Here is a 27,123-nt window from a genome sequence, read left to right as displayed (position 1 = left end):
GGTATCAGGAACTCAAAATATTGCCACATTATCTGACAGTAAGTGAAGGAAATATGAATGATCACAACTGCATAGCACACACATAACAAAATAGATCGCATTATATGGTAAAAGGCAATGACATTCCAGACAGAGATCCTTATCAGGTAACGTAACCCGCTGATAAAATGGCTGCAGGTGGTGATTGACACAATGGCCGAGGCTTCCAGCGAGAACAGAGAGGACCAAAATGATTTGTTAAGGACACAAGATCCGTCGTCAGAGAACGTTATGCTAAGTGACCACTGGTCCAGGGCCAGGGGGAATTAGTTTCCACTGTTGTATCCCAACTCTGATAACAAATATTCATAAAGTAGCTATAATGGGGTTGTTTGGGCTGTGATTTGTACACAGAGTGTGTAGATAACAGTTAGGAAGCTTTCCAATTATCCTCAGCTGGTTGGGCTACGTATTCACGGATATTATAGACATTAGCTGACTTGAAAATTATGTGATTTTGTAATGTGAATGTAATGTGAACTACGTCCGCGGAAGAACAACCACTAGTATCAGTAGCATTACTAGCTGTTTCATATACTTACAACTGTTACTTCTAATAGGACAACTGATCTTGTTATCAGTCTTGTGGAACCTGGACGAGAAAGAAAAATAGCTTTTAATTTGTAAAGCGTTAGATGGTCTCCAACTTTCAAGTGTATTCTAGGTTGGCTGGCTGGTCATTTTAGATCTGCTGGATTGCCACTGTTCTTTTTTAGGTCAATAAAGGTTGCAATTTGTTAAACAACTTAACATTTAAGCCATGGCTACATTTATTTATGAAAGTTGTAGAGATTTATCATTTTATTGTTTTTGTAAAGCATAGGACTTTAGAAATCAGGTTAGAAAATACAAATCAACACTATTTCTTTGTAAATAACTACAAATATAGAAATATCAGGGGGTCATGTCACCACGTGAAGTGGTGACTGTATATCCTTAATTATAATAAATTAAGGATATACAGTAATCGAAATTTGTGACCCAATGGAGGGGTCCAATGTTTTGCTTTCTATGTTTTATAGAAAGCGTGAAATAACCTCTCAAATGTTCTGTCCTGATGTCAGCCATCCCAAGTTACCAGCATGACGCCGCATATTACTTTCTGAGCAAAGATCTTCGCGCTCACAAACACGCACATCCTCATCACCGTCTCTGCGTGCTCGCGACTCTCTGCAGCCTGGATGGTTCACTTTGCCTCGGGTGCCCGGCTGGGTACCCGGCGGTCGCTCCTTGGTTGGCATGGCGACCACGGGAGGAGGCAGAGGCTTTCACGGGTTTACTTCGTCTGCAGTCCGTGAAAGGAGCCTGGTCATCGCCGTTCTTGCCCTGATCCGAGCTGAAGCTCCCAGCTCGGCTATCTGCCATGTCTGTTGAGGTAGGGGGGGAGGCGGGAAACATTTGGAAGCCTAATGTATCAAACCGAACGTTTCACGTCACGTGAAGTTATGCTATCTCACTTCATGGTTTTTCCCTAACCCTAACTTTAATGTTCGCAAGATATGCAGCAGCAGCATGAGTCATGAACAACAACTTAATTACAGTTAATTAAGAAGTTTAGTTGGCCTAATCCAGTTGTTACCATGTCGTCGGTGTTGGTGTGAAGGGTTGTAGTGTTGCTCTGCAGTGCGGGAAGAAGGGGCCTTCCTGGCCTCCTCGAGCTCCATGGCAGCCTTCAGGGCCGCGCGCTTGTTCTTCTTTTTATTCTCCTCATTTTGCTGGTTAATTGAACGACATACAATTAGACACTTATACGAAAGCCTAGCATGGAACGTTTATTTTTCTAAAAAATGTTCATCACCACGTGAGAGAGTGGAACATTACGATGTACTCTGCTACCATCTGGTGGAGGTTAGTTTAGCTGCAGCCATGAAAAGCCATGGTAAATATGCTGATATATTTTATTAATTTACCATTTGAAGCTTCTTCTTTAGCTCCACGTTAGCTTCTTTGTAGCTTTTGGATGTGGATTGTAAATAATAGATGGCCAATCTGGCAACAAACAAAAAAAAGCCATTGGATATGTCAGGAGGACCATGTGAAAGTAAAAACACAAATTGTTAACCTTCTTGGAGTTTTACTCACACCATGAGGAGCATGAAGGGGAGCACAAGGCCAGGGTTGGCGGCGTAGCTGAACACTTTACTGATCCAGGCTGGGAAGTCCGACTCGAGAGTCTCCTGGATCACGTCAAACATGCGAGCCTTCCCACTACGGGAGAAGAGACCGGACCACTGAACGACGGCCGCTGCAGTCTGTCAGGGGATCAGTGCACACCATGGGATCAGTGCACACTGGACACTGATCCCATGTTGTGTGCTGATCCCCTGACAGACTGGGACCAGTGCAAACCATCAACTCCACAACCATCTCGATAAAAAACATAAGTAGTCCAACCTGAAGGGGCCGCAGTCGAAGGACGGCGGTATGGTGACGATGGTGTAGATGGCGGGGAGCGTGGACAGGAAGAGGATGACCAGCAGCATGGCCATGTAGAAGTTGTTGGAGCCCGAGGCCTTGAAGACCCGTTCCTGGGGTACGTTGCAGCACATGACGGCCCAGCACTGGAGGTACATGGACACGTGGAGCCGCAGCACGTTGAGGGCCGGGAGGCATGGCGCGTAGAACGCCCCCATCCTGGAGGGCAGAACGGGGAAGGGGGGAGGGGGGGGATGTTAGGAGGGATAACGCTAATGTAAGTTAGGAGAGGAGCAGGCGGCAATCAATGTGTATTTTCCAAACTACTAAGGCCTTTTTATGGTCCCACATTCCCGCAACGCAATGACCACGCAGACGCTTCGACAAGGCCGAGAACGTTTATGGTTCTGCGTCGGGTTTTAGTCAGAGGACCAATCACAGCCCTTGCTGCTGCGTCGCCTCGACGGAAGGTTATGACTTTTTGGAGGCGCACGTCCGGCCCTTGCGGTGGACGCAAGGAGGGTCCGCAAGGACGTAAGGAGTCCGTAACCCCCTTGCATTGCCTGAACGTGGAACCATAGTGTTGTCAATGGGTGTGTTAATGGGTGTGGGTATTTAAAGGTCCCATGACATGCTATTTTATGTATTCTTTAATATAGGTATTAGTGGGCAACTAACACAGTATTCAAAGACGTTCCTGAAATTCAGCCGTGGTGCAGAGTTACAGCCACTCCGAGCCAGTCGCACATTGAGCTTCCCCCAAATGCGCTGTTTCGGTGGGCGTGTCAAGGAGGAGGGTGGGGGTGTGGCCCTGAGCAGCTTGCAGCCAGGGACGGTACCATGCGCTCTGTTTACAGTGGATGTATCGCAATGGCGAGGCGCACACAGCCTTTAGCCGTGTTCTGTAAATATTCTAGAACACACGGGAGTCCTGGAGCTCTATATCTAAATATTATCATATAGCCTACACAGATATCTATATCATATAATACATATTATCACGGCCAAAAGCTGTGTGAGCCGATATTCCGACGTTCCTGGTTCTTCAACGTCCACATCAATGTGAATACACACACTGTAACGCAAGTGTTTCTTGTCGGTTCTTTGACGTGTCTTGTATTTCCACAACGAGACTGTCGTGGGGGTTATCTGAGCCATGGTTGAGAAGGAATTGGGGGAAAGGAACTTTGGTTTGACTCGCTGAAGTAGGCTACATGAACTGCGACATGCCGCGAGGCACCATCGCCCGGCAGCGGGCAGCCGGCAGCAGGCAGCGCGGAGTTCAGTCGACTTCAGGTTGATGTGAAAGTGGAAGAACCAGAGACGTCGCAGAACCCGTCAAAGTCGTTTGTGATTCATAATATCGTCTGGAGGCGCACACAATATGTTATATGATATAGATATCTATGTATTATATGATATTATTTAGATATAGAGCTCCAGGACTGTAACGCAAGTGTTGTACACTTCCTTGTTATTTGGATAACCGTTCTGCTGTTGGTGTGATGGCGCATAACGCGTCGGACTCTCGTCTCTGGTATTTCTACAACGAGACTCGTATTGGGGGTTATCTCAGCCAAAGTTGAGAATGAATTGGGGGGAAGGAACTTTGGCTTTGACTCCCTCAAGAACATGAACCACGACATGGAGGAGAAAGGGATTGTTGGCGGCGAATGTCCCCCGCTTGAGCCCCGCTGAGGGACCACCGCCGGAGGCGGAGGTGCCTAAGCGCTGCCCGGCAAAGATCCCTTTCTCCTCCTTGTCGTGGTTCATGTTCTTGACTTGAGGGAGTCGAAGCCAAAGTTCTTTCCCCCCAATTCATTCTCAACCTTGGCTGAGATAACCCCCAATACGAGTCTCGTTGTAGAAATACCAGAGACGAGAGTCCGACGCGTTATGCGCCAAATAACAAGGAAGTGTACAACACTTGCGTTACAGTCCTGGAGCTCTATATCTAAATAATATCATATAATACATAGATATCTATATCATATAATATATTGTGTGCGCCTCCAGACGATATTATGAATCACAAACGACTTTGTCGGGTTCTGCGACGTCTCTGGTTCTTCCACTTTCACATCAACCTGAAGTCGACTGAACCGCGCGCTGCCTGCTGCCAGCTGCCCGCTGCCGGGCGATGGTGCCTCGCGGCAACCGGCGGCATGTCGCAGTTCATGTACTTCAGCGAGTCAAACCAAAGTTCCTTTCCCCCAATTCCTTCTCAAACATGGCTCAGATAACCCCCACGACAGTCTCGTTGTGGAAATACAAGACACGTCAAAGAACCGACAAGAAACACTTGCGTTACAGTGTGTGTATTCACACACACATATGGCGCTCGCACGGTCGAGTCTCATTGGCGGGCCAACGTCTCTGGGCGGGCCAGGCAGAGTAAGTGGAGGAGCCGAGATTCCTCATGACGTCATGAGCACAGACGTTCCAAATCAGCGCGCTTGAGCCTCCGTTTTTTCAAAGGCGAGCAGAACAGCTAGTGCTCGTTTTACACCAAACGCAAGTTTTAGCCACTGGGGGACCATAGGCAGGCTAGGGGAACTCATATTTATGTTAGAAAACCTCACAAAGTGAGATTTTCATGTCATGGGACCTTTAAGACTGGTTACACTGTTACATTGTACACTGAAGAAGGCCCACGCCGAAACGCATCTGTGCAAAAGTAAAAATGTATTTATGCAGTGCGGCCTCCCTCCTATTTATTTAGGAGGTATAACGCACAATGAATTAAAAGGACAATCACATTTTGATACAAATTGTACATTTTGCTGAATGAAACACCAGACCACCACTGACTAAAATGGTGTGCAACAGTGTTTTTATCAAAATGTACGATTTGTTTGAAATATGATTTATGATTATCCTACCAAATCATTCCTTGATTGAAGATCAATCCCAGAACGTTTCCGCTGACGTCAAACTCGGAGTAAGATGGCTTTTGAAAAGGATGGAAAAAATAGGATGATGAATTGTTTGAGCTTTCTACATGTAATGTTGGATTTCGGACCTCAATCTTTTGGACGAATCAAAACCGGTGTCTCACAAATCCCGCCTCCAGGTCCCAGCACCAGCAGTAGTTGAGGAAACGAACGAGAACGGCTCTCAGGAAGTCACCGATCAGCAGTGTGATGTACGTGGTCATCGTATCGGATATGATGAGTCTCACAAACTCCTAAAGAGAAGGATCCATATGTACGCTTAGACTTGCATCTCTCACCAGAGCATTGCATCCCTTACCACTTGACATATTTCCATCAATCAGACAAATACACACATTATAAAATGTGTATATTCTAAATTGACGATCGACCAACTAATGCTCTTCCACATGTGAACATCTCACCCAGACTGACAGACACTGACCTGCCCCACCATGGTCTCCCAGCAGGGGCCTCTGGGGACATCGGCAGGGTGGGTGAACAGGGGGGGGGCGGTGCTGTTGTCCGCGGTGTTGTTATGAAGACTAGCCTCCCACATGGTCATGTTGAACTGAACCACATCCTCCTCTTTTCTCTGCGAGTAAAACAAAAGGGGCCTTGTGTGAATCGCCGTCTAAAGCCACATTAATGTTGCTTTCAGTGCAGCCAATCCTTTTGCTCACTTTGAGGTTGATCTCGTCCATGAGTGCGATGATAAAGGTGTACAGATTGCCCAGGAATAAAGCAAAGATACGGCCCAGCTGCCACTGCAGGGCGACGCGGGGATGGTAGTTCTCCAGTGCGCTGATGACATCAAACAGCATGGGACAGAACATCCCCAGCAGGGACATGACCATGTTCACCTGAAGAAACACAAGCACCTCAGACTTAAAGGAGTGTCCAGCACCTCCCATGAAGGAACTCGCCCTTTGGACTCCAGCCTCCTCTCTCTCTCTATCATGTGTACCTCATTCCGCTCCCACCAGGTGTGGTTTTCAAATCCTTCAAGGGCAAATTTCTGCGAGCGCCGCACTACGAAGTAGATGAGGTAGCCACTACCGGCCAGGCAGCACAGGACCAGGAAGTTGGCCAGCACCCGCAGGAAGCGAGTCAGGTGGATGTTGTCGTCCTTCCTACTCTCTTGCTCCTCCAAGATGGCCTCCTGGGATCAAACAAAATGGACAGTTACAGAATAGGTTCTATATCCAGCTCACATGCTGCATACCGCAGCCAAAAGCATCTTTCACTAGGTTTACATTTACATTTACATTGTGGGCATTCAGCAGACACTTTTGTCCAAAGCGAATTACAATAATTACATTTGAAGGAAGAAGGAGAAACAACAATATATTGCTGTCGGTACAGTAAGGATGTTCATAGAATCAAGTGCCAAGCACTAACTATCGCTAGGTTAACCCATTCCCCGTACACAACAAAGACTGCTAGGATAAGATAATGTTATGTCACAAGTACACAAGTACACAAGTACAAAGACATTTTGTGGGGTTTGGACCTTGAAGCTGGTGGTGATGGAGGCAAACTTGTTGTCGGCCGTCTCAGGATTTCCTATCAGATAGTCCCAGCTGGTGAATGTCTTCCAGCTGAAGTTGAAACTGTTTTCATCCCCTCCCCCAGTTTCATTGGCATTGCGTGCCATTCTGTAAACCAAATTCATTCATCATTGATGCTTGAGCTAGACATATAGAATATATGATTAATTTGTGCTTGTAGAGGTGACATATTTACTTTCTGATGACCACCATGTAACTGTAGGCCACCGTACCCACACCGACCAGGAAGTAGGAGAGGGGCATGCGGAACTTGAGCCAGCCAATAGCGCGCTGACTATTGTAGTAACCATAGAAGAGCACTGAGTATTGGGCATAACCCTGAAACATGGCATTCATTTAAGACTTTGTAGTTATTAAATGGTGATGATTATAGAATGATGTATTCATCAAAATAGACACAAACATTTTTAATAACTAAGATATGTGCTGGAAGAACACGTGCCCTTTATTAAAGCTGTACATAAACACTACTGACCCCAAAGTCCCAGAGGACCGCAAAGTCCATGGCATTGGTCTCCTCTGCCCTGGGCACAGTCTTTCTAGGCATGCTACCGTACGGCCTGCCCATTAATGCCTGTGGAAGAGGGAGGGACAAAAGCAAGAAGCCTGAGTTATGTACCCTGTGGATGAGACAGATAGAAGCTGAGCTGAGTGGAACTAGAGCTCCAATATTGTCTAAATATATCAAACCAAAAGCACTGACCTCAGGTACCATTACTAGACCAAAGGTCAGACCGAACAGGATCATGTTGATGCCATACATCCACCTCAGGAATATGAAATAGGAGGCCACAGATGAGCCAAAGTGGCCTGGAAAACAAAAACGTTTTGTTAGCTTTTTATTGTACATTTAACTTTCCATTGCATCAATTAAAATACCTTTACAAAGTTGGATTTAGATGTGAAGCAAGAGGCTTCGAGAATATTTATGTCATTTGCATAGTTACTATAAATGAAAAAGCTTTGACAAAGTTAGAGTAGAATGAGAAGCAAGAGGCTTGAAGAATATATATTTAATTTGCATAATTACTGTCAATTAAAATACCTTTACAAAGTTAGAGTTAGAAGGGAAGCAAGAGGTTGGAATAATATTGATGTTGTTTGCATAATTACTTTCGATCTCCTTGATTTTCATCTCCCATGGAATACAAGCAGTTGTGAAGTTCTCGAAGTCTCTCTTAAACTTCATCCATTTCTGAAAGATATAAGACATCCACATACATGATATTAAAACAGCATGTGGGATTTCATAGTCTACTAATTGGCCTCCAGTCCAGCCGATGTGTCCTGACCTTGTTCATCATGACTTTGTATGCATAGAGCTTCCGGCCTTTTCCTTTCCCCAGAGCTCCCTCATATTTCTCTAAGAACTCCTGGGACTCTCTGCAAGAGGTTATCACTGTATTATATATACTGTGTAGTTCTAACTGAAGAACATAGCACTGCTATAAAAAATACAAAATATTGGACTTTTGAATATCCAGACTAAAAGTAATTTTTTTGAAGGCTACCATTTTTCCAACTACAGTAAAATGTCTTGCTGAAATCAGCCATGGGCAAAATGTTCGTAAGACTTACTGAGGAATCGATTGCAGCTAAAATGGAAACTCAATTACAATTAGGGCATTTAGCAGACGCGTTTATCCAAAGCGACTTACATCAGTTATTATACACATTGACACACTGACAGCAGAGTCAACCATGCAAGGCGACAGCCAGCTCGTCAGGAGCAGTTAGGTTCAAGTTACTTGCTCAGGGACACATCAAGACTCAGCTAGGAGGAGCTGGGGATTGACAACTGCCCTACCTCCTGAGCTAAGCCGACCCTAACTCAACACACCAAACACTAGCCACTATGATATTGTAACTTGTGGATGAGCTGACCTCAGTGTGGAGTGTTTCTTCTTCATAGGCCAGGGCTTCCCCCTTAACGCTTGGATCAGCTTCTTCTTGTCGTCCACCGCTTCCTTCAGCTTCTCCAGCTCCTCTGGGGTTAGGGTCTCTGGCCTCACCTCCTTCTCCACCTCCTCCTCCTCCTCCTCCACCTCCTCATCTTCCCCCTCTCCTTCCTTGTCTCCATCTTCACTTGATTCTTGCTCTGAGCTGAGACAGGGACACAGGGGTTGTTTGAAATAGTGGCACATATCTAGTAATAGGCATGGATGAAATTGAGGCTGTGAACTATTTGTTGACCCAAAAACATTACCGGTTGCGGTACCTGGTTTCAACTTTTTTGCGGTGCTTCTTCTTCTTTCCTTTCCTCTTCCCTGCTCTTTCACAGGTGTCCTGTTCATTCTCTTCTGCTTTGGCACATCCCTTCCTCTGTGGCTGCTTGGCTTCTCCCTCCTCTAATTCTCTCTTTGATCTCCCTTTGCTCCTTGTTTTTTCATTCTTTAGATTCTTCTTGTTCTTGGCAGCAAAGTCCCTACTGTTTACTTTGGACTTGTCCAGGCTCTGCACATGTTCAGCTTTCTCCTCCCTGTCTTTCCTTCTCTTCCTCTGTCTCTCTTTCTCTGTTCTCTCCCCAGAGTCAACAGCATGTTGTGCATTTCTAGATCCTCTCCCCTCGTCTTTCTTTCTCTCCTTTTTACTTTCTCTCCGTCTCCTCCTTTTTCTCCCTGAGGTGGGTTTTCCGTTGCGCGTATCACACCCTTCCCCTGTTTTTAAGACAGACGTGTTATACTATTAACATAAGGATCTTCTCTCTATATGCTATGAATTTCAATCTCTCTCTCTCTCTCTCTCTCTCCCTCTCTCTCTCTCTCTCTCTCTCTCTCTCTCTCTCTCTCTCTCTCTCTCTCTCTCTCTCTCTCTCTCTCTGTGCGTCTCTCAGTCTCTCTCCCTCTCTCCTGATGTGTTTTCGTGTTCCTAATCCAGCAATAATTGGGGACACAGGTCGTGATGGGTGGACAAAGGGAACTGCATGGACATGGGATGCGCGTGAGATGAAAAGAGAAGGGATGTGTGGACAGAGCGGGGGGGATCCACAGAGCACTGGCTGAGCTATGGTGCATGGAGGTAGACGAGGGAACAAGAGGACAATGGCAGCCACCTGCCATCACCTCTGTGACTGTCAGGTCCCTTCCGCCCAACCCCCCCACAAGCCCTCCTCCCCGCCCAGTTATCCCTTTACAATCATGGAGGACAGATTAAGGGTCTCCCAATAAAGAAACACAACACCACCATGTATTTATAGATCTACTCATTCAGGTAGAAAAAATAAATGGGAAGGGTTGATAATATATACAATGACATTCCGAGGACACTTACCCGAATCTTCCAGTTCAATACCAACTGTAGGAGAAACCCAACAAATATTATTGATTTATGAATTATGTTAAAACATATTTTTGTGTTATACATCATTCTTATTATAATGTATATCCAAGATGTAGTTATGATTCTATTTCCTAGGAAAACCTCACCAATGTATTTGTAATAACTACCGCTATCCCTTCCTGCGTCACCCTGATCCAGCTTTCACTAAGGGTCTACCTGCAGACACCCCACCCCACTACTGGGGTGAGAAGGTTACCAGGAGGAGGGCATAGCAGACCATTAGAGCAGGTAGAATTGAAGAGAAGGTCTGTTTGTTTTTTGAAGTGTCATTTGGATGTAACCGGAGTGGCCGGGGCTCGTGGCTCATTACTGCCATGTGCATCGGGGGGACACAAAGGAGGCCGACAATGGGCTGATACGAGGTGAGACAAGGCCTGGGGGGGAGGGGGAGGCAGCCAAGGGCCAGAGGGCAGCGCCCGCAGGGCTGCAGCCTTCAACCTGAGCGTGTGGCTGGCCCAGGGAACGGAATGCGAGGGAGAGGCCGGGTCGCCCTGTGTGTTGTTCGGCCGCCCGGCTGGTTGATTCAGTCGATTTTTTGGGGGCATTTACAATTGGCTTTTATTTTTTGTCCTTTCAGATTTAGATTTTAGGTAACTGTACAGCTTTGGCACATGTAAAACATTGTGTCTTCTAGATGCAAAACCCATACTTTTAAACTAGAATGATTATTGACGTTTTCTCTATATGCAGTGGGTCTTTGTACTGATGATTAAAACGTGAACCACAAAATGGAATTTCTAAAGGATGAATGTTGATGCATGAAAGAATGTAACTGACATGAAAGAATGCTATATAAAAAATTAACCTCAGTATGAATTGAAAGCTTGGGTGAACTTACTGTCATTCTCTGAAGTGATGAGATGGTCCTTGGGCATCTTCTTTATATTGTGTGATGGTCCTGTCGCCTCCAACTCCTGCAGAGCCAGGACCCAGCAGGTTGTGTGCAGTTGGCACTGATGAAACTATAGCAGTGGTCTCCCTCCTGCTTGACCTGCTACCTTAAAGCTAGACGGATCAGCCCATCTGAGACCATTTCAGCAAGACGGTCAGGTACCAGTCTCCATTTATATACTGTGTGTGTGTGAGTGTGTGTGTTTCTTTGATAAGGGCTGTTATAAAGGGGGGGGGGGGGGGGTTGTTCATGGTGTGTTACTCGCATCTGTGGCATAATACGCTTTTTGTTTTTTTTTAAGCCGACCGTCGACCCGAAACATGCACAATGACGCCATGGAAACCCTAGAGCCATGCGATTTCACTCGCTATGAATATTTCATAGGAGTTATGAGTGCTTTTATGCAGCTATGTGTGTGTGTCTTATTGGTTTGTGTGTGTGTGTGTGTGTGTGTGTGTGTGTGTGTGCGTGTGTGTGTGTGTGTGTGTGTGTGTGTGTGTGTGTGTGTGTGCGTGTGTGCGTGTGTGCGTGTGTGTGTGTGTGTGTGTGTGTGTGTGTGTGTGGTGTCTCATGAGCAGATCATTGCTTTCTTTTTCTTCTTGCCTAATGATTTTGGTCTACTCTTAAGTTTACTTAATAATAACGTATCTATCGATGTACGTCATTATGTATGATTATAGCTATAGACAGCTATAATCATGTTAAAAACAATCTCACAGAAAACAAGGCAACAATTTCAGCATGTCTTTTCGAGCTGAGATACACGTGTTAAGTCTGTATGTGTGAGTGTTTCATCTATCTACCTCCAGAAGTATCCATAATATCTCCACCTCTCACTTGACAATGATTGAAAGGTTGGAAAAATCCCCCAAAACGTGGAATGTGACTCAGAAACTATGGGCTTATTTTGTCTGTGGTGCCAGCACAGATGGGCAGACATATGTCTGTCCGGGCCACACGGACTCCACAACCTACCCTTATGGGGCGCCACTAGTCAAGAGATGAAACTTGGAAACTAGTTTCAACCATTTCAATGACGCAGCCATTTAGACAGTGTAGTAAACCAGTGTGCCTCTAGAGAGTGCTATTGAGCTAGCACTCCTGATCTGAAAACATACAGTACAGTACACTACTGTGTGTGTGGTTGTGCCTCTCTGTCTGTCTGTCTGTCTGTCTGTCTGTCTGTCTGTCTGTCTGTCTGTCTGTCTGTGTCTGTTGTGTGTTGGTGTGTGTGTGTTGTGTGTGTGTGTGTGTGTGTGTGTGTGTGTGTGTGTGTGTGTGTGTGTGTGTGTGTGTGTGTGTGTGTGTGTGTGTGTGTTGTTGATTTGTGAATAATTATTGTATGGCATGTTTTGTTTGCATGCACTTCAAACCATTGTTAAAATGGTACAGGCTTGTTTTGGATGCACGCAGTCTGTTGTCTCAGTGGAGAGTGCAAGAGAAAGAGATCAGTTTCCCACGCTAATGTTAGCTCAGATAGCTCGGAATCCATGACTGTTAAGGTGAAGGAGGTCACGCAACCTGAACCAAAGTGTTGTATAGGCCTACCCGGAGTAATTACCTCTGTAATTTATCCCCACACTTGGGATAGTATATATGTTTTTGTATTACCAGTCAACACTAGAAAGGTTATTTCTTGGTTTGTCTATTTGTGTGTGAGTGTGTGTGAGTGTGTGTGTGTGTGTGTGTGTGTGTGTGTGATAACTGAGCATGATTTGGATTGATTGTTGACCTGTAAACAAGGGTGCACGGTTGTTGACGTGTAAGTGCACGGTCTTGTGTCTGTCTTTGTAATCGTGCCACTCCAATGTAAACAGACTCTGAGATTGATATGTTCCTTTGTAAGCTTGGTAAGAGGATGGCCTTAAAGACCTGCAACTTTTACACCCTCAGCCGATGGTTCTCAAAAGGTCTAGTCTCAGGTCCCTCATGTTTCATAAGCCATGAAGTCACCAACAAAATTACTAAATATATTTACCAACATTTAGAAACAAAAGGCTGCTACATTTGGGCTAAACTAGAAAGCCTTGGAAACATAAATTTACAATGAAGCTATAGTTAATTCATGGGCTTCTTTTTAAAGATCAAGGTTTGGCAGGACGGTGTCCTAAATTGTTAACCTAACCCTAACCCACCATTTGAGGAAAAACTGGCCTAAACAACAGATCTGACACTGATTATCTTTCAGGTAAAAGACTCTTTGCATCAGATAACTATAAGATAAATGAGGGTCCTCACAACTTGAAAAACGAGTGAGCGTTTGAGTCCTTGCCTGGGTAATTACCGCACGTGATCCAGAGATGGTTGAGAGTAAATTGATACTTTTGGCATTGACTTTGAAGCTGACTCTCAGCGTGACTCTGAGTGATTTGTGCGCGGATGATTAGAGACCAACAGCACCCGGGGTTCTCGTCGCTGACGAATAGCGCTCAACCTTTCCACTCAATCAAACTGGTTCTATTATTTTCATCAGGATCCCTTGCTAGCGTTGAGCAAATATTCCTGACCTCCTAAAGATTGTCCACACAGGGGTTAAAAGGAAAGTCGTTTTTCTGAAGCATAAAACCCTGTCTTCTTCTCAACTGCACACTCCTTTAGGTCTGACAGGGGCTCTCCGGTCTTTGATGATAGCTCATGCTTGTTGAGCAATATTGTTCCTTTGGGTTGTTGACACTTAACTCAACCCACCGCAGGAAGCCCTCGGGCCAAACCGCTCCAGTGTTTTTGAGGGAGGGATGAGAGCGGAATGGGGGAGGGAGAGAGAGCCAAAGAGGGGGAGAGAGATAAGCACAGGTTTGTTAGCCGAAACTAGGACTCTGAACCCATTTTACTGACAGAGCTTGAATAAACGTTGTCTCATCTAAACCTTCTTTTACCGTTTACCCAGTATAAATGACCATTATTTGGGACGCGGCCTCTGTTGTTTCTTCGGTGTAACCAGTAAGAGAAAACAGACCACAACAACAAACATACATTCTATCACACCCCGTACTATACATTTGGAAGGTTTTTAAAAACAGCCTTTTTTTAAATCATTTTAAAGCGAAGATGTAAAAAAGCAAAGTAGGAGAGAGAGAGAGAGAGAGAGAGAGAGAGAGAGAGAGAGAGAGAGAGAGAGAGAGAGAGAGAGAGAGAGAGAGAGAGAGAGAGGATGGCTCGAAGTGAAATCAGTTTTCCTGTTTGGTCTGAAGCGCGCACACACACACACACACACACACACACACACACACACACACACACACACACACACACACACACACACACACACACACACACACACACACACACACACACACACACACAGACACACACACACACACACACTCAAGTTCATGTTGCCCCAGTATGGAAGCAGCGCAGGACCCTCAACACAAAACTAAACACATGAGCAGGAAACCCAACACCCCAGCCGGCCACAGCCAGTCCAGTGAGAGACGGAGAGGGAGAGAGAAATACAAACATGAGAAGAGTAAATACGAGGACAAGAAGAAGAAGAGAGATGAAGAAGTGTGAAGGAGAGCCACGTTGCTGTGGAGTGTTGCAGTTGTGGCCTGGGAGTGGAGAGGAATGAGCTAATTAAGGGGATGTCATGATTGGAACTATTTTTATGTGCACGTCTTAAAATGTGCGGTGAGAAATGATCAGTGTAGGAGAAAGAAACTGTCTTAGCGTGCAGCAAGTGTGCCAGGGTTTGTTTGTGTGTGTGTGTGAGGCAGTTTGAGTGTTTTTGTGTGTAAACCTGCGGTAAGGAATGCACCTCATGCCCCAAATATAGCCCCCTCGTTGTCATGGAGGGGGCGGGGTCCACGTGGCCGAGGGGAGGGGTTTGCTGCGGCGATTGACAGAAACACAGAGACGGAGGCGTGTCTTCCTGTGCAGACAGAGCAGCACGTGGCCATCCCATCTGCACGAGGGAGCAGCAACAAAGACCAGCCAGTCTGGGGGACAGAACCCAGGACATCTGCTCTGCACACGCGTATGCACATAACGGTAAGTGCTCTTCACATGAGCCACACATACACACAACCTCATACACACAAACAGACAAGGTCAATCACACTGACATACACTTACCTCACAGTCCATAGTGTATTCATACCAATATACATATAAGCAATTCACACACATACTCGCTCTTGATGAAACGTAAAACATAAACTAAAGGCACGGACTGCCTCAGACTCATGTAAGAGTCATTAATGCATACAAACACACAAACAAATACACTTTAATACTCACATGCAGACCAACACAGTTGTCATGAACCTATCATCTTTCAAAAAGCTTGCCCTACAGTAAGGCGTGTACACAGGTTCAAAAGACCCACGCCATGGTCAAAACAACAGAGCAAAAGCCATCATGAGACAATCCCATTGGTTCACAGGTCATATCAAGAAGGGTTCACCGGGACGCACGCACAGAGACACATTAGAACTCCTCTTATGTTCTTTGTCAATCACTCTTTGTCAAACAGAGAGAAAACAACAAACACACAGCCAGCCATCAAGAGTGGCGTGTGTCTGTGTGTGTAAGGAAGGGAGGGGGGATGAATCATAAAGAGAGAGAAGTGTGTCAGGCAGAGACTCCTCCCCTTGCTAGAGATGACGGTCATGAGACAGCAAAACAGCACCAGTCCTTGCATCCTAACGAATGGAAGAAAATATGAATCGGACCAGTGAAAGTAGATGAATCAGCACATTTACCCATTCCATGTATTTGTATCGGGCTGGCTCTCTGTCGATTTCTTCACTTTTGACTTTTAGTTAAGCAGATACAAGAAGTGAGAGTAAAACTGATACTATGCATGTGATTAAAAGCATACCTCTCTTGCAAATGTATAACTATAATGACCCCCCCCCCCCCCCCCCCTTTCTGGCACACACACACACACACACACACACACGCACGCGCGCACACACACACACACACACACACACACACACACACACACACACACACACACACACACACACACACACACACACACACACACACACACACACACTACTGCTCTGTGGCTGCACATGCAACTGAGTTTGGAATGAAGGTGGTAAGGATCAAGTTTAAAAGTGGTGTTGCTGGACAGGCTCAGTGCAGAGCTTATCAAGCCTGCACACAGCTTATGTAAATGGATAAGCTGCAGTTCCAACCAGCCCCTTTATCAACAGTGCCTCCCCACACTGTCACCACACACAGGCCAACTGTGTGTGTGGGCGTGTTTGTGTGTGTGTGCTTGCTGTCTGGACAATATCTGCCTGGTAACTAGGGATAGGCTGTCCCAGATTCAGATGAACTGCACAGAACACAATGTTCACACACACACATGAACACACACAGGTTCATGAATAAGGATTTTAAAATTCCCTCGTTCCCAAGACACATTAACCCCAATACATAGACACACAAAGAGGTTTTTAACATGTATTATTACATTTTATCTTCACAAGATATCTTAGTGGTTAATAACAGTGTCTTATTGTCTTAACAAAAGTGACTTAACTCATGTTAATCAGTCAACAAGACATGTATCTCCCCTGCCCCTAAACTAGACTACACAACACCACCAAACACAGTCTGAACCCCCATGAGCACATACACACAAGCCAAACCATAACACAAGAAGAGAGTATGGGGGTGGGCAGCGATACGCGACACCTCCCACTCCCACTCTGCCGCCTCCCTCTGCTCAGAGCCATGAACCTTCACATACTAAGAGGAATAACACTTCACATGCACATGTCCCTGTGTGATCCTCTTTCTTTTGCTCCTTTTTGATTATGGGAAATTACCTTCTTGGAAAAGCTCTAGTTCTCAGTTTCAAATCACACGACTGGATTATTGTGGGTGTGACATGATGATGAAAGTAGGAATGAAGTCATGGGAGCACTGTCAACATCTATTGCATAGTATTGTTTATTCATCTTCGTGTTCAAGTTCCAATGTGTTTCTCGACACACTGTATGCAAATGACATGTAAATTAGACGGGGGATGATGCTCTGCCAAAAAGCAATCAGAGAGAGTAAGCAGGGAACGTCATGTGACCCATTTCTATGATATCAATGTTTCCACCGCATATTGTATCAGATGAGTTGTTCCGAGGAAGAAATCTTGCATATGCTGTTCTTATAGATCAATGTACTATTGCTGTTTATTATGAAAACAGATAATCGCAGTGTGTCAATGTTCAGGATAAGAACAACAGATCAGTCAATCATTATCATGTATCTGAGAGCAAGACGCTGGACAGTCTGGGTGACCGATCAGGAACATCTTAACGAACCGGCCGATGTATCAAGGTTATTCACTGTTCATTTCGTTGTCTCTATTGACATTGTGAAAGCCGTCACTCAGTTCGACTGTTGATTGGCATTATCCCCAGTAGTGGGTGCGGGGAATCCAGCAGATGTATTGTAATATCACAGTATGCCAGTTACAGTTTCAAGGGGGCGTTACAAGCCCACATAAGAAATAATGATTTCACACAGCACATCCTCGACTAAAGCTGCCAGAGACAAATAAACGCCAACCACCACAGCTGAACCCAGAGAATAAAGGAAACCATTTTGAGAATTAAGGAGAACACTCACATTGGAAGACCCATGCAGAGACACAAAGGCAAACCAACAGGTGAAACAAGCCTGCAATTATGGATTTCCTTGTGTTATGCATCGTGTACACTATAACCTTGTAATGCTGATATACTCTATATAAAAACATTGATACAGTTTTATTCTAACCTTGCCCATTGAAAAATGTAAGAAAAATGGTCATGCTGGTTTATTCAAGAATCCAAACATTTTGTGTTGTTTTCGTTCAGAGAAGGAAGGGAGTCGGAAATATCCGTTACCTGGCTGCTGGCATACTAGTACAGTACTTTGCGTGTCTGTACCTCAATGTGTGTTGGAAAGCCAATCCATTGTTCACTCTCAAATCACTCGGCTTCAGCCTTCTCTTGTCTTGACCTCCTTTTGACTCTGTACGCTCTCTCCTAAATACACGAACACCAATTACATTCAGCTTGCTGTTTAGAATAATTGGTTCAATTATAATAAATAGTGGAGCCTGCTGAGATTGTGTTTGTGCGTGTGTGTACATGTGTTATGGAAGTGTGAGTAGTCAGAATCATATACACATATTGTCCTCTCCCGGATAAGCTTGTGATTGTGATGTAAGGGACCCACTCTCTCTACAATTGGCCATGTATTACACTGGCTTTCCACAATCGTATGATGTCATAGTAATAAGAATATCGAAAAAAAGAAAAACACACACACACACACTTCAGACTTTGTTCTTACCCATCCCACATACAACCATGTTATGCTCACCTAACGGTAGTGTATGTTTTGTTTCATGCGCAGTGCCGCATGCCCTAGGGGATGTGTATGGCGTTCCAAGCAAAAGGGATATGTTTCAGCTTGTTAGCCCCACGGTGTCATCAAACAGGGCCAGTACAGGAACATCACTACTGATATCAGTCTATATATCCTAACTATGTATGGAAATATCTAATGACTAAAGGTAATGCAATGCAGTTATAAAAAACAGGGGTGTGATAGTGCTTTCCGGAAATGTTTACAACTTCCATTTCAAGGATTGTGTACCACGAGACAGGTCGTCAATTATCAAATAATTTGTTGTGGATGATGTTTGTGATGGTTTGCTGTCATCCAGATGCAATCGCCCCCCTTGGCAACACTTCCTTGTCAACACAGACGGAAGGCTTCGGAACCGGATTACTTCTAGGAATGAAATACAAACTTGTTTTGTCTGTTGGACTGGAAACAATGTTGACGTCCAGCTCATCTCATCCCGCAAGAAGCCTATTGTTACAATAGGCGGCTTCTTATTCTTACTAATACTAATACTATTCTAATTAATCATGAACAACATCAGCCAGGTCGGCGGCAGCCACGACGCGTTTCGGAGGATTACACAATAAAATAGTGTGTCCTTGTGGGAGGATGACGAATAGATAACGCAAACCTGCCCTCTGCGCAAGCCCAACCCACCTCTGCAAATTGTAGGACTATCGCTCCGGGGCACCGCGGGTAGCCAATGACGACGCGCCGTTTCACCCATGACGTCATCCACCACGCCTCTTACTAAAGAAGGAAACAAACATCGTCGAGGGCTCAGCGGATACAGAACCGGAGAGAGAGAGGGGACACACACAAGATAGGGCAACGTAATTATAGCAAATATATCTTAGACCCGGAGGATTTACCAAGAAAAAAGACCTGGATTGGCCAAAAATACGCGGAACCCGACTGCGCTACTCCACATCTTCTCATCGCAATTTTTCATCATCATCTTTTTGCAGGTAAACTCCCAGAGACGACCCGTTATTTGTCCGAATAATGGGTATTGGTTAAGACACGGGATTAACAAAAGGTCGTTTGCCCGACAAACCACTGTACTGTTGACAATAACTGTACCCCAGCATCGGACGATTTTTTGGATGAACAAGTCGTTGTTAGTTAAAGTTGTCTCTGGCTTCTCTGGGTGAAATCCCCTCGAAGGAGACTCGTCTGGCTGAAAAACAAGGGAGTGAGCAGCGAGGGGTATCTGTGACTTCCCCAGGCTGGGGGATGGGGACCAGGGTACAGCTGATTTATTCCCCTTCGAGAACATCGAAACCATCACAGCCACACGACAGTAGTACGAAATTACGAACGGGTCGATGTTTAATTTAGTTAAAAGTAACCATGTTGTGTTGACATTACAATCGTGTGTGTATGGTCTGTTCAGCATCATTAGTCTGGGAGGGACCTTTTGGGATAATCCGATACAACTACGATTATTTGTAGGTTTTTAGGACGGAGATGAACATTGGGGATATGTTCTACGTGGTCTTTCCCGAAAATAAATGCACGATAAACAAGCACTGGTGGTGACTAGCGAGCAAACAGGAAGCCGGACGACGCAGACAAAGGAATCAACAAAGGGAGAACAGATCCACGTCTGGACTCCGGGATGGATCCCCAACGTCCGCCGTACACTCGGTTCACCGCCCCCAGTTGATGTTTCTATAATTCGTATGGTTTATCACCGATAATATCGTTCGGGGACATGGTGGGAGATGGCTATTCTCTTCCTCGGTGTGACTCAGTCGTTTTTCAGCCCTGTCTTGAAACGTGAGCTCGGCTTGCGGTCGGTACACGAACAATGCCTTTCTTTTCATTCATTGCTCGAATTAAAGGGACATTGCGTTAATTACGATCTAGATCACGTTAAAAATAAACGTGACGTTTGGTTGGCTTTGGGCACGGGTGCTCGTTTGTCGTTTCGATAAGCAATCAGAATAGCCACGTTTATTCGTTTTAGATTTCGTGCCTTCGTGGTCGGTTTAACTGCCTCAAAGTAACGACATCTTATCTGGTTTCAGAGTACGATGGTCCCAGGTAACGAAAGGCCCTGGTAAATGATTAATGGTTGCTAAATGTACGGGAAACCCCCCAATTCACCAGTTTTTTTCGTTCCATGGACACACTAAAGAGCAGTGTCCGAGTGGGTGAGTTCCGATACGATCGTCGTCCTCACGTATCGGACTATAAAAACCGTTTGCTTTGGCGGTATCTTAAAAGTTATCAACGCACGTGCTGTTTGATTGACAGTTGGGCACGTTCAGCTCGTGACAGCTGTGTTCATAGTGTCCATTGTTCCATTGTGCGCCGACGTGACTCGTTTTTCACCACTATTCAAAGCCGGTGATAGATTTCACCTTTACAGCGACTGTGTTTATCCATATTGGCGGTGTGTTATTTCCAAAACAAAAAAGGCCCTGTAACTTTTTACAACAGTCAGACACGTGATGCAATCCAGGCAAAATGCTTTGTGGGCTTTTCCTAGGAAACCCTTTGTTGACAGACCCGCCAGTGTTTGTCGGAATAGATGGCAGCGGGTGGAGATGTTGTTTGTCTATAAAGGTCAGCAGTGTTGGGAAAGTTCACTTTCTACGTGAGCTGGTTAAAAGTTCAATTCACAAATTTTTAAAATGAACTAGTTCAATTAAACGTTCATATTTCAAAATTTCCATTTCACAGTTCCAAAAAATTAACTAGTTCATAGTTCTTTTTTTGCAATATGTTGCTGTGAGGAAAAACACAGCATTCTGCGCGCGCATCCTCCGTGTTGATAAACAAATAACCCCCCTATTGAACGAACTTAAACCGAGTGAGCGTGCCGTTCACATGCCGTGAAAGAGTTCAGTCACTTTCATCAGGCAGCAATACAGTACGTTCGCCCAAAATATGAACGAGTTCATGAACTATCATTCAATGAACGCGTTCAGGCACAACACTGGAGGTCAGGTCACCTTGAATGACCTGACAACAGTGTTCTGTTGGACGGGCTTTCAACTTCATGTGTAAATAACACACTTGCCTGCTTTGTGTTTTAACTGGAGTGTTGTCGTGAGCAAGGAGCAGCCCTCAGCCCCGACACAAACAAGGCAGGGAAGCAGCTGTTGTGCCTATAGCATAACGCCGCCCAGGCGGTGCTCCCAAGTGTAATATGAGATCACTGCTGAGTGGGGCCCTTGCTGTTTGTCGTTAGATGCATCAAAAAGACAGTTTGGGAAATAGCTTGGCATCAGGTGTGCATGTGGGTAGTAACTCTGCCATGGAATATAAATAACACCCACCTTCTTAAACGTGGCCAGTCAGCACAATACGTAAAATAGTGCCTACCTCTTGACAAGACTAGTCAGTTTTCTATTCGGTATCATGAAGCAAACTTCCAAATTTACCCCACTTCCTCTTGTGTTGTGTGGTTGTGTGACGTCACAGCCCTCTCTGTCACGTTTCCTTAACTTACGCCCAGATATGTTCTGGGAAAATGAGTGTGTGGTGGGAGGGAGGGGGGGAGGGCGGTGGTTGAATTACGCTGTTCCTTGTGTACCGCTGGTAAGTCCCGGTAAGTCCTCGCTACACAGCATGCCGTGGTTGAAACCAGCTGGTTATATTTTCCCCTCTACTGCTGATGCTTGTCTAGTGTATAATCTGAAAGTAATTCACAGGGTTATTTTGAGTTGTGATAAGACATAGTCGCGTGACTGTGTGAGTAAGCTCTTAAAACATTCAGTGTCAGCATTGTGGGACAATTGGAGAACCGTGAAGCTATTTGAAAAGTCTTGTGTCCTAAAACTAGAGTCCTGCTCATGATATTGACGTCCCGGTTTAAGCACACATGAAGATAACGGCGATCGCTGATACTGCTTGTATGCAAACGGCTGTCTTCCATTTCTCTCTCTGTAGCACAGGAAACACAGAGTTCACTAAGACAGTGTGACTGTAAAGGGGCTCGACAAATGCAAAGTGCGGGATTCGACTGTTGCCAAGGTGCTGAACAGAGTATTATGTGTTCTTGAGGGAGTCGCACACAACCGTTTATTGTGTGGCTACCATTTAACGGCTCTGGTTGGGAAAAAAGGTGCTTCCTGTTATGTTTAATATAAAAGACTGCTCCTTTCTTGTTATTTGTTACCGTATCAGCCCACCATGAGTTGACCTTGAGCTAAACTTTTGCAAACACTGCATAATTTCAAGGGTGAATTGCTGATCGCCTAAAAAGGATATGTTGTGTAATAACTGCGATGCGAGCATGTCTACACAGACACGCGTCTTATATGTTTCTTCCCCCTTTGTCTTTCCTTGTGTTGTAGCAATGGCCCAGGAGACGAACCAGAGCCAGGTGCCCATGCTTTGTGCCACTGGCTGTGGTTTCTATGGCAACCCCAGAACCAATGGCATGTGCTCCGTGTGCTACAAAGATCACCTGACACGAGGGCAGAACAGTGACCGCATAAGCCCGCTCACACCTATGGGTGAGAACATGCAATGCCATGCGCACAAACAAACACACACTCGCATATATTCACCGTCTTGCACAAACTCGCATATATTCGCTCTCATGCACGCACACTTTGATCCTGTGTGGTGAGTGGTGGACAGTAGTACTGTGCGGGTACAGAGGGCGAAGCACGTGGGAATATAGACATTGTTTTCCCTGCTCCCCTCAGCCCTCCCCTTTTCCACTCGGGGTAACGAGGAGCAGCTGTTGTTCTGCACGGCTTCACGTGCTCGAGGTTGGACCGCCTGCTCTCTGGCCCGCCATCCGGTCGAAACGAGCCAGTGTTGTTCCCCCTATTCCCCGATAAACCTGTTGCAATTTGTCCATTCCCAACCACGAGTACAGTGAATTACACGAGTAGAAGACAAGACTGTTGTTTTAGGCTCCACCTCTCACCCCACTCGTACCATGCACGCTGTTATTAATCGCGTTGTGCTTAATAATGTGACAATCCATGTATTGGAATATGTGGTCTTCCACACTGTAGTACATACCGTACATAGGGCTCGTAGTCAAAACTGGTATAATGTGAGAGGGGGGTCTTATCAAGGGGCTCTCATGTGTGACTGATTGACCTGTTCTCTCCTGACAGGCTCTCTTGGCAGCCCCAGCTCAGAGGCCGCGGCTATCAAGAGACTAGAAGCTAGCCTCGCCAAGGTGGACGCATCCCCCGTGTCCTCCCCCAACATGTCTAGGTCAGTTCACTGTTTGTGTGTGTGCTACGAGCAATTTGATGATCGAGCTCTTCTGTTTTCTATTGATTGGTGTTTTGTTTATCACACGTACGCTGGCCTACATGTGTTTCTATAATGTTCTTGTTGGTCTGTGTTTTCTATTCAGAAGTCTCCACGGGTCGCTACCTGTGACCCAACAAATGACAGAGATGAGCATTTCTAGCGAGGACAAGCCTGAAGCCTTGGACCCCGGTAAGACTGGGGAGAGCACGCCCCCTCTCTGCGACCCACTTAGGCTGGGTGTAAGTTTAGTCTTCGGCGCAGCACCGCAACCCGTTGATCCCACTGCCGGGTTTTACTTAACAGCCTTCAAGACCCAGAGGGTGGCTAAAAATAGGCCTGTTTTTAAAAATACCTCCTAGAACCGGAGTACGTTCTTGGAAGTGATATACCAGGGCTCTGTCAGACTACCACATTGTCTTCTGCCAAGCACGAACGGTTTAGGACACACTCACACGCAGGGCTAATTCATGGGATATCAGACACTTATAGTGGAGGACTTAAAATACTGGTCAGTTACTGATAAATGCAGACATGGTCTCCCTGTGAGCAAAGCAAACAGAGCACGACTAACTTTTTTTTTTGCCTTTTTTTTGCCTCTCCCGCTGGCTACACAGTCGTCAGCCAGCCGACCGCTTCTGGCTCAGGTGGCGGTTCCTCTTCATCCTCCAGCGAGGAGGGCAAGGGAGACCCCCCCAAACCCAAGAAGAATAGATGTTTTATGTGCCGCAAGAAAGTTGGTCTCACAGGTAAGCACGCGGGCGACCAGTGCAGGGGTTGATTCTCTTTTTTTTTTTATACAAAGACCAAAACAGATTTTTCTTTCCAACGGCAAGCGTCTTGCTGTTCATTTCAAACCGTTTTGACACTGCTGTCCACTGTGCCCACCAGGATTCGACTGTCGCTGTGGCAACCTGTTTTGCGGGATCCACCGGTACTCGGACAAGCACAGCTGTCCTTACGACTACAAGGCGGAGGCCGCGGCCAAGATCCGCAAGGAGAACCCGGTTGTGGTGGCGGACAAGATCCAGAGAATATAGGCGCTCCACGGAACGACGGCGACCACCAGGACAACCGCAGCGGCAACGACGGAATCCAGGACAACGACAAAGACTGTAGTGCGAGCACTGGCACGAGGGCGGAGCGTAAGGAACGGACTCGGTTTTCCAAAACAGCCTCGAGAAAATAAAAGAAAAAAGAGAAGAGGAAAAAGAGAAGACATCCTGTCGGAGGGAGATGCATGAATGATCACTTTTCTCTTTATTTTTTTGATTCATTAGTGTTAGCCCTTTTTTTTTTTTTCTTCTTCTGTGGTTTGTCTTTGCCGCTGTTTGAATCCTTTTGTTTAGAATATATATTGTCTTATGAAGCGCAGCCCCGGGTGACTGTCCGGGATGCGCTGTGCTCCTCTCTCTCTCTCTCAACCTAACCCAGGCGCCATTTTGTGCCAAACCATAGGCAGCCATTTTCCCTTTTCCCTTGTCCTGTGTCAGAGGGCGGGTGTCTGTACCCGCGCAGCAAGCAGCCACGTCCTCGTTCACCAAAACCTCTGTCCCATCTTTTGTGTATTTTCCTTTTTTTGTTGCATTGGGGGTACGTTGACAACAGTGAACCATACTACCATCCGAGCCCGACGATGCACAAGGGGCTTAGTTTTAGGTTTGTCGGCGTCCTTCCTGGCTTTACCTACCTCACGGCAGCCATGTTGAGCTTTGATATCTTCCCTTCGTTCAACTTGTTTTCATCTTCTGCTTTTTCCACCGGGACGGATGAGGTGTCATATTGCTACATCTCCCTCCAAGGTCGTCTAGCCCGCCCTGCACGACAACTAAGTGCAGACATTTTAGCGTTTCTTAAAAAAAGTGCTTAGAGGTAGTGTTTTTCTTTTGGTGAAGGAGGTACATGAGAACGTGTGGCCAAAGTGTTTGTTTGCGCCAACCTCGAGGAAAATGACGTGGGTGGGGTTGGGAGGGAGGTACCCGGACTGGTCTGAGCTCAGATTGTAATTCCCACCGAGGCTCGTGTCGGGGGCTGTGTGCTGATCCTGTTGCAGTTTCCAGGATGTATGGAATGTTTTGATGGATGGATAAACAGCACATCATTATTATCGGGCGTGAATGGATGGGATAAGCGCATGGTTGAACTTCACTCTGGAAACGTGTGTAAAGGCTAATAATCGAATGAAATAGCATCACTCATTTAGTGTTTTTTGGTGATTATTAATCCACTGAGAGACTATTTTCTGTTTTATCAAATCGTGTGTCATTTTCCTCTTTTATTGGCATAGTACTGACGTTAGCACCATGTATGCAGTGCGTTTGTGGAATTAGGGTATGTGAGCCAAGCTATGTATTATTATTATTTTGTTTATGCTCTAACAAAAGTTTGTGTGACACAGGTGTTGTGTGCGTGTGATGTTGGGTGCGTGTGTGTGTGTGTGTGTAGTTGGGTGTGTAGTCCCCCAATCTATTTGTCTGTGGAACTACCCGGTTTTAACAGCACATGTTTACAGAACTACAGGAGCATGCCAGATCTAGTTTTTCTTTTTTTTCATTGAAAACTAATAGATAACAGGATTCAACGTAACTTCCCCGTCATATCTAACAGCTGTCCCCTGCATTGGCTATGGAGCCAAGAAGTGTGTGTGTGTGTGTGTGTGTGTGTGTTTGTGTATGTGTGTGCGCGTGTGGTTTGCGTGTGTGTGTGTAAGTTTATTTGTCATGGCTGCCTGATACATTGAAACATGGGTACGTTTGTGACTTTGTGTTCATCCCATTTTATTCATCGTCAGGATGTGAGGTTTCTTATTTAAAATTTCATCAAAATACGTTTGTATCCGTTTGAGTTTTCCCTTCATGATTCTTAGTTATATGCAAATTTGTACAAAAAAAGAAAACAACAAACTGTTGATATTTATGTATTACATATAATCTTGCTATCCAGCATTACGACAGAATTGTATCATGTAAATAAAACTATGTACAGAGAGACATTACATGGCCTGGTCATGTTCTAACTTTTATACGTTTACGGCTAACTCATTTCTCAATGGTGTGAACCCTCATTGTATCAGGCGGTTTTCCGAATTAACATCTTTATTTTTTGCTAGTGCTGCGCCTCATATCAGAATAGCCCCCTAGTCAGAATACTTAATCGCCATATTGGTCAACACAGGCTTTTGTGTTGAAAATGTATTCAAGTGACCTTTGATTTCCTAGACGAAGGCAGCCTTAAACCATACTCTGCGTTGTACTCCCGTCTGAGTCTGCTCCTTTGTGACCCACAGTGCTACTACTTCTGCAGGGTGTGTTGGGGGTGCCATGTGTACAGAAAGCACCCTTTATGT

At 45.5% G+C, this 27,123-nt stretch overlaps 2 protein-coding genes across 3 annotated transcripts; one reads left to right on the top strand and one right to left on the bottom strand.

Moving 5' to 3' along the window:
* Nucleotides 1-311: 311 nt before the first annotated feature.
* On the bottom strand, nucleotides 312-15,275 carry tmc1 (transmembrane channel-like 1). The gene is made up of 19 exons (XM_030359249.1): nucleotides 15,264-15,275; nucleotides 9,177-9,640; nucleotides 8,843-9,061; nucleotides 8,251-8,341; nucleotides 8,072-8,153; nucleotides 7,662-7,768; nucleotides 7,434-7,532; nucleotides 7,134-7,276; nucleotides 6,901-7,045; nucleotides 6,355-6,549; nucleotides 6,071-6,250; nucleotides 5,833-5,982; nucleotides 5,513-5,641; nucleotides 5,337-5,404; nucleotides 2,434-2,673; nucleotides 2,122-2,247; nucleotides 1,950-2,028; nucleotides 1,619-1,754; nucleotides 312-1,406 (listed from the first exon to the last, which is right to left on the bottom strand). The coding sequence occupies exons 1-19, from the start codon at nucleotides 15,273-15,275 to the stop codon at nucleotides 1,183-1,185; spliced, it is 2,889 nt and encodes a 962-aa protein (XP_030215109.1). The 3' UTR covers nucleotides 312-1,182.
* zfand5a (zinc finger, AN1-type domain 5a) lies at nucleotides 15,155-26,797 on the top strand. Of its 2 annotated transcripts, none has more exons than XM_030358264.1 (6): nucleotides 15,155-15,179; nucleotides 22,856-23,017; nucleotides 23,636-23,738; nucleotides 23,884-23,969; nucleotides 24,395-24,526; nucleotides 24,669-26,797. In XM_030358264.1, exons 2-6 carry the CDS (start codon nucleotides 22,858-22,860, stop codon nucleotides 24,815-24,817), a joined length of 630 nt encoding a protein of 209 aa, XP_030214124.1. In that variant the 5' UTR covers nucleotides 15,155-15,179; nucleotides 22,856-22,857; the 3' UTR covers nucleotides 24,818-26,797. The 2 variants fall into 2 exon arrangements, with proteins under 2 accessions (XP_030214124.1, XP_030214123.1); XM_030358263.1 differs by lacking the exon at nucleotides 15,155-15,179 and adding an exon at nucleotides 19,219-19,513.
* The last annotated feature ends 326 nt before the right edge of the window (nucleotides 26,798-27,123 follow it).

The sequence above is a fragment of the Gadus morhua genome, chromosome 6 (genome assembly GCF_902167405.1).
Source record: "Gadus morhua chromosome 6, gadMor3.0, whole genome shotgun sequence".
Classification (NCBI taxonomy): domain Eukaryota; kingdom Metazoa; phylum Chordata; class Actinopteri; order Gadiformes; family Gadidae; genus Gadus; species Gadus morhua.
The sequence above is the reverse complement of the archived record's forward strand: the minus strand, read 5'-3'. Positions and strand labels throughout refer to the sequence as shown.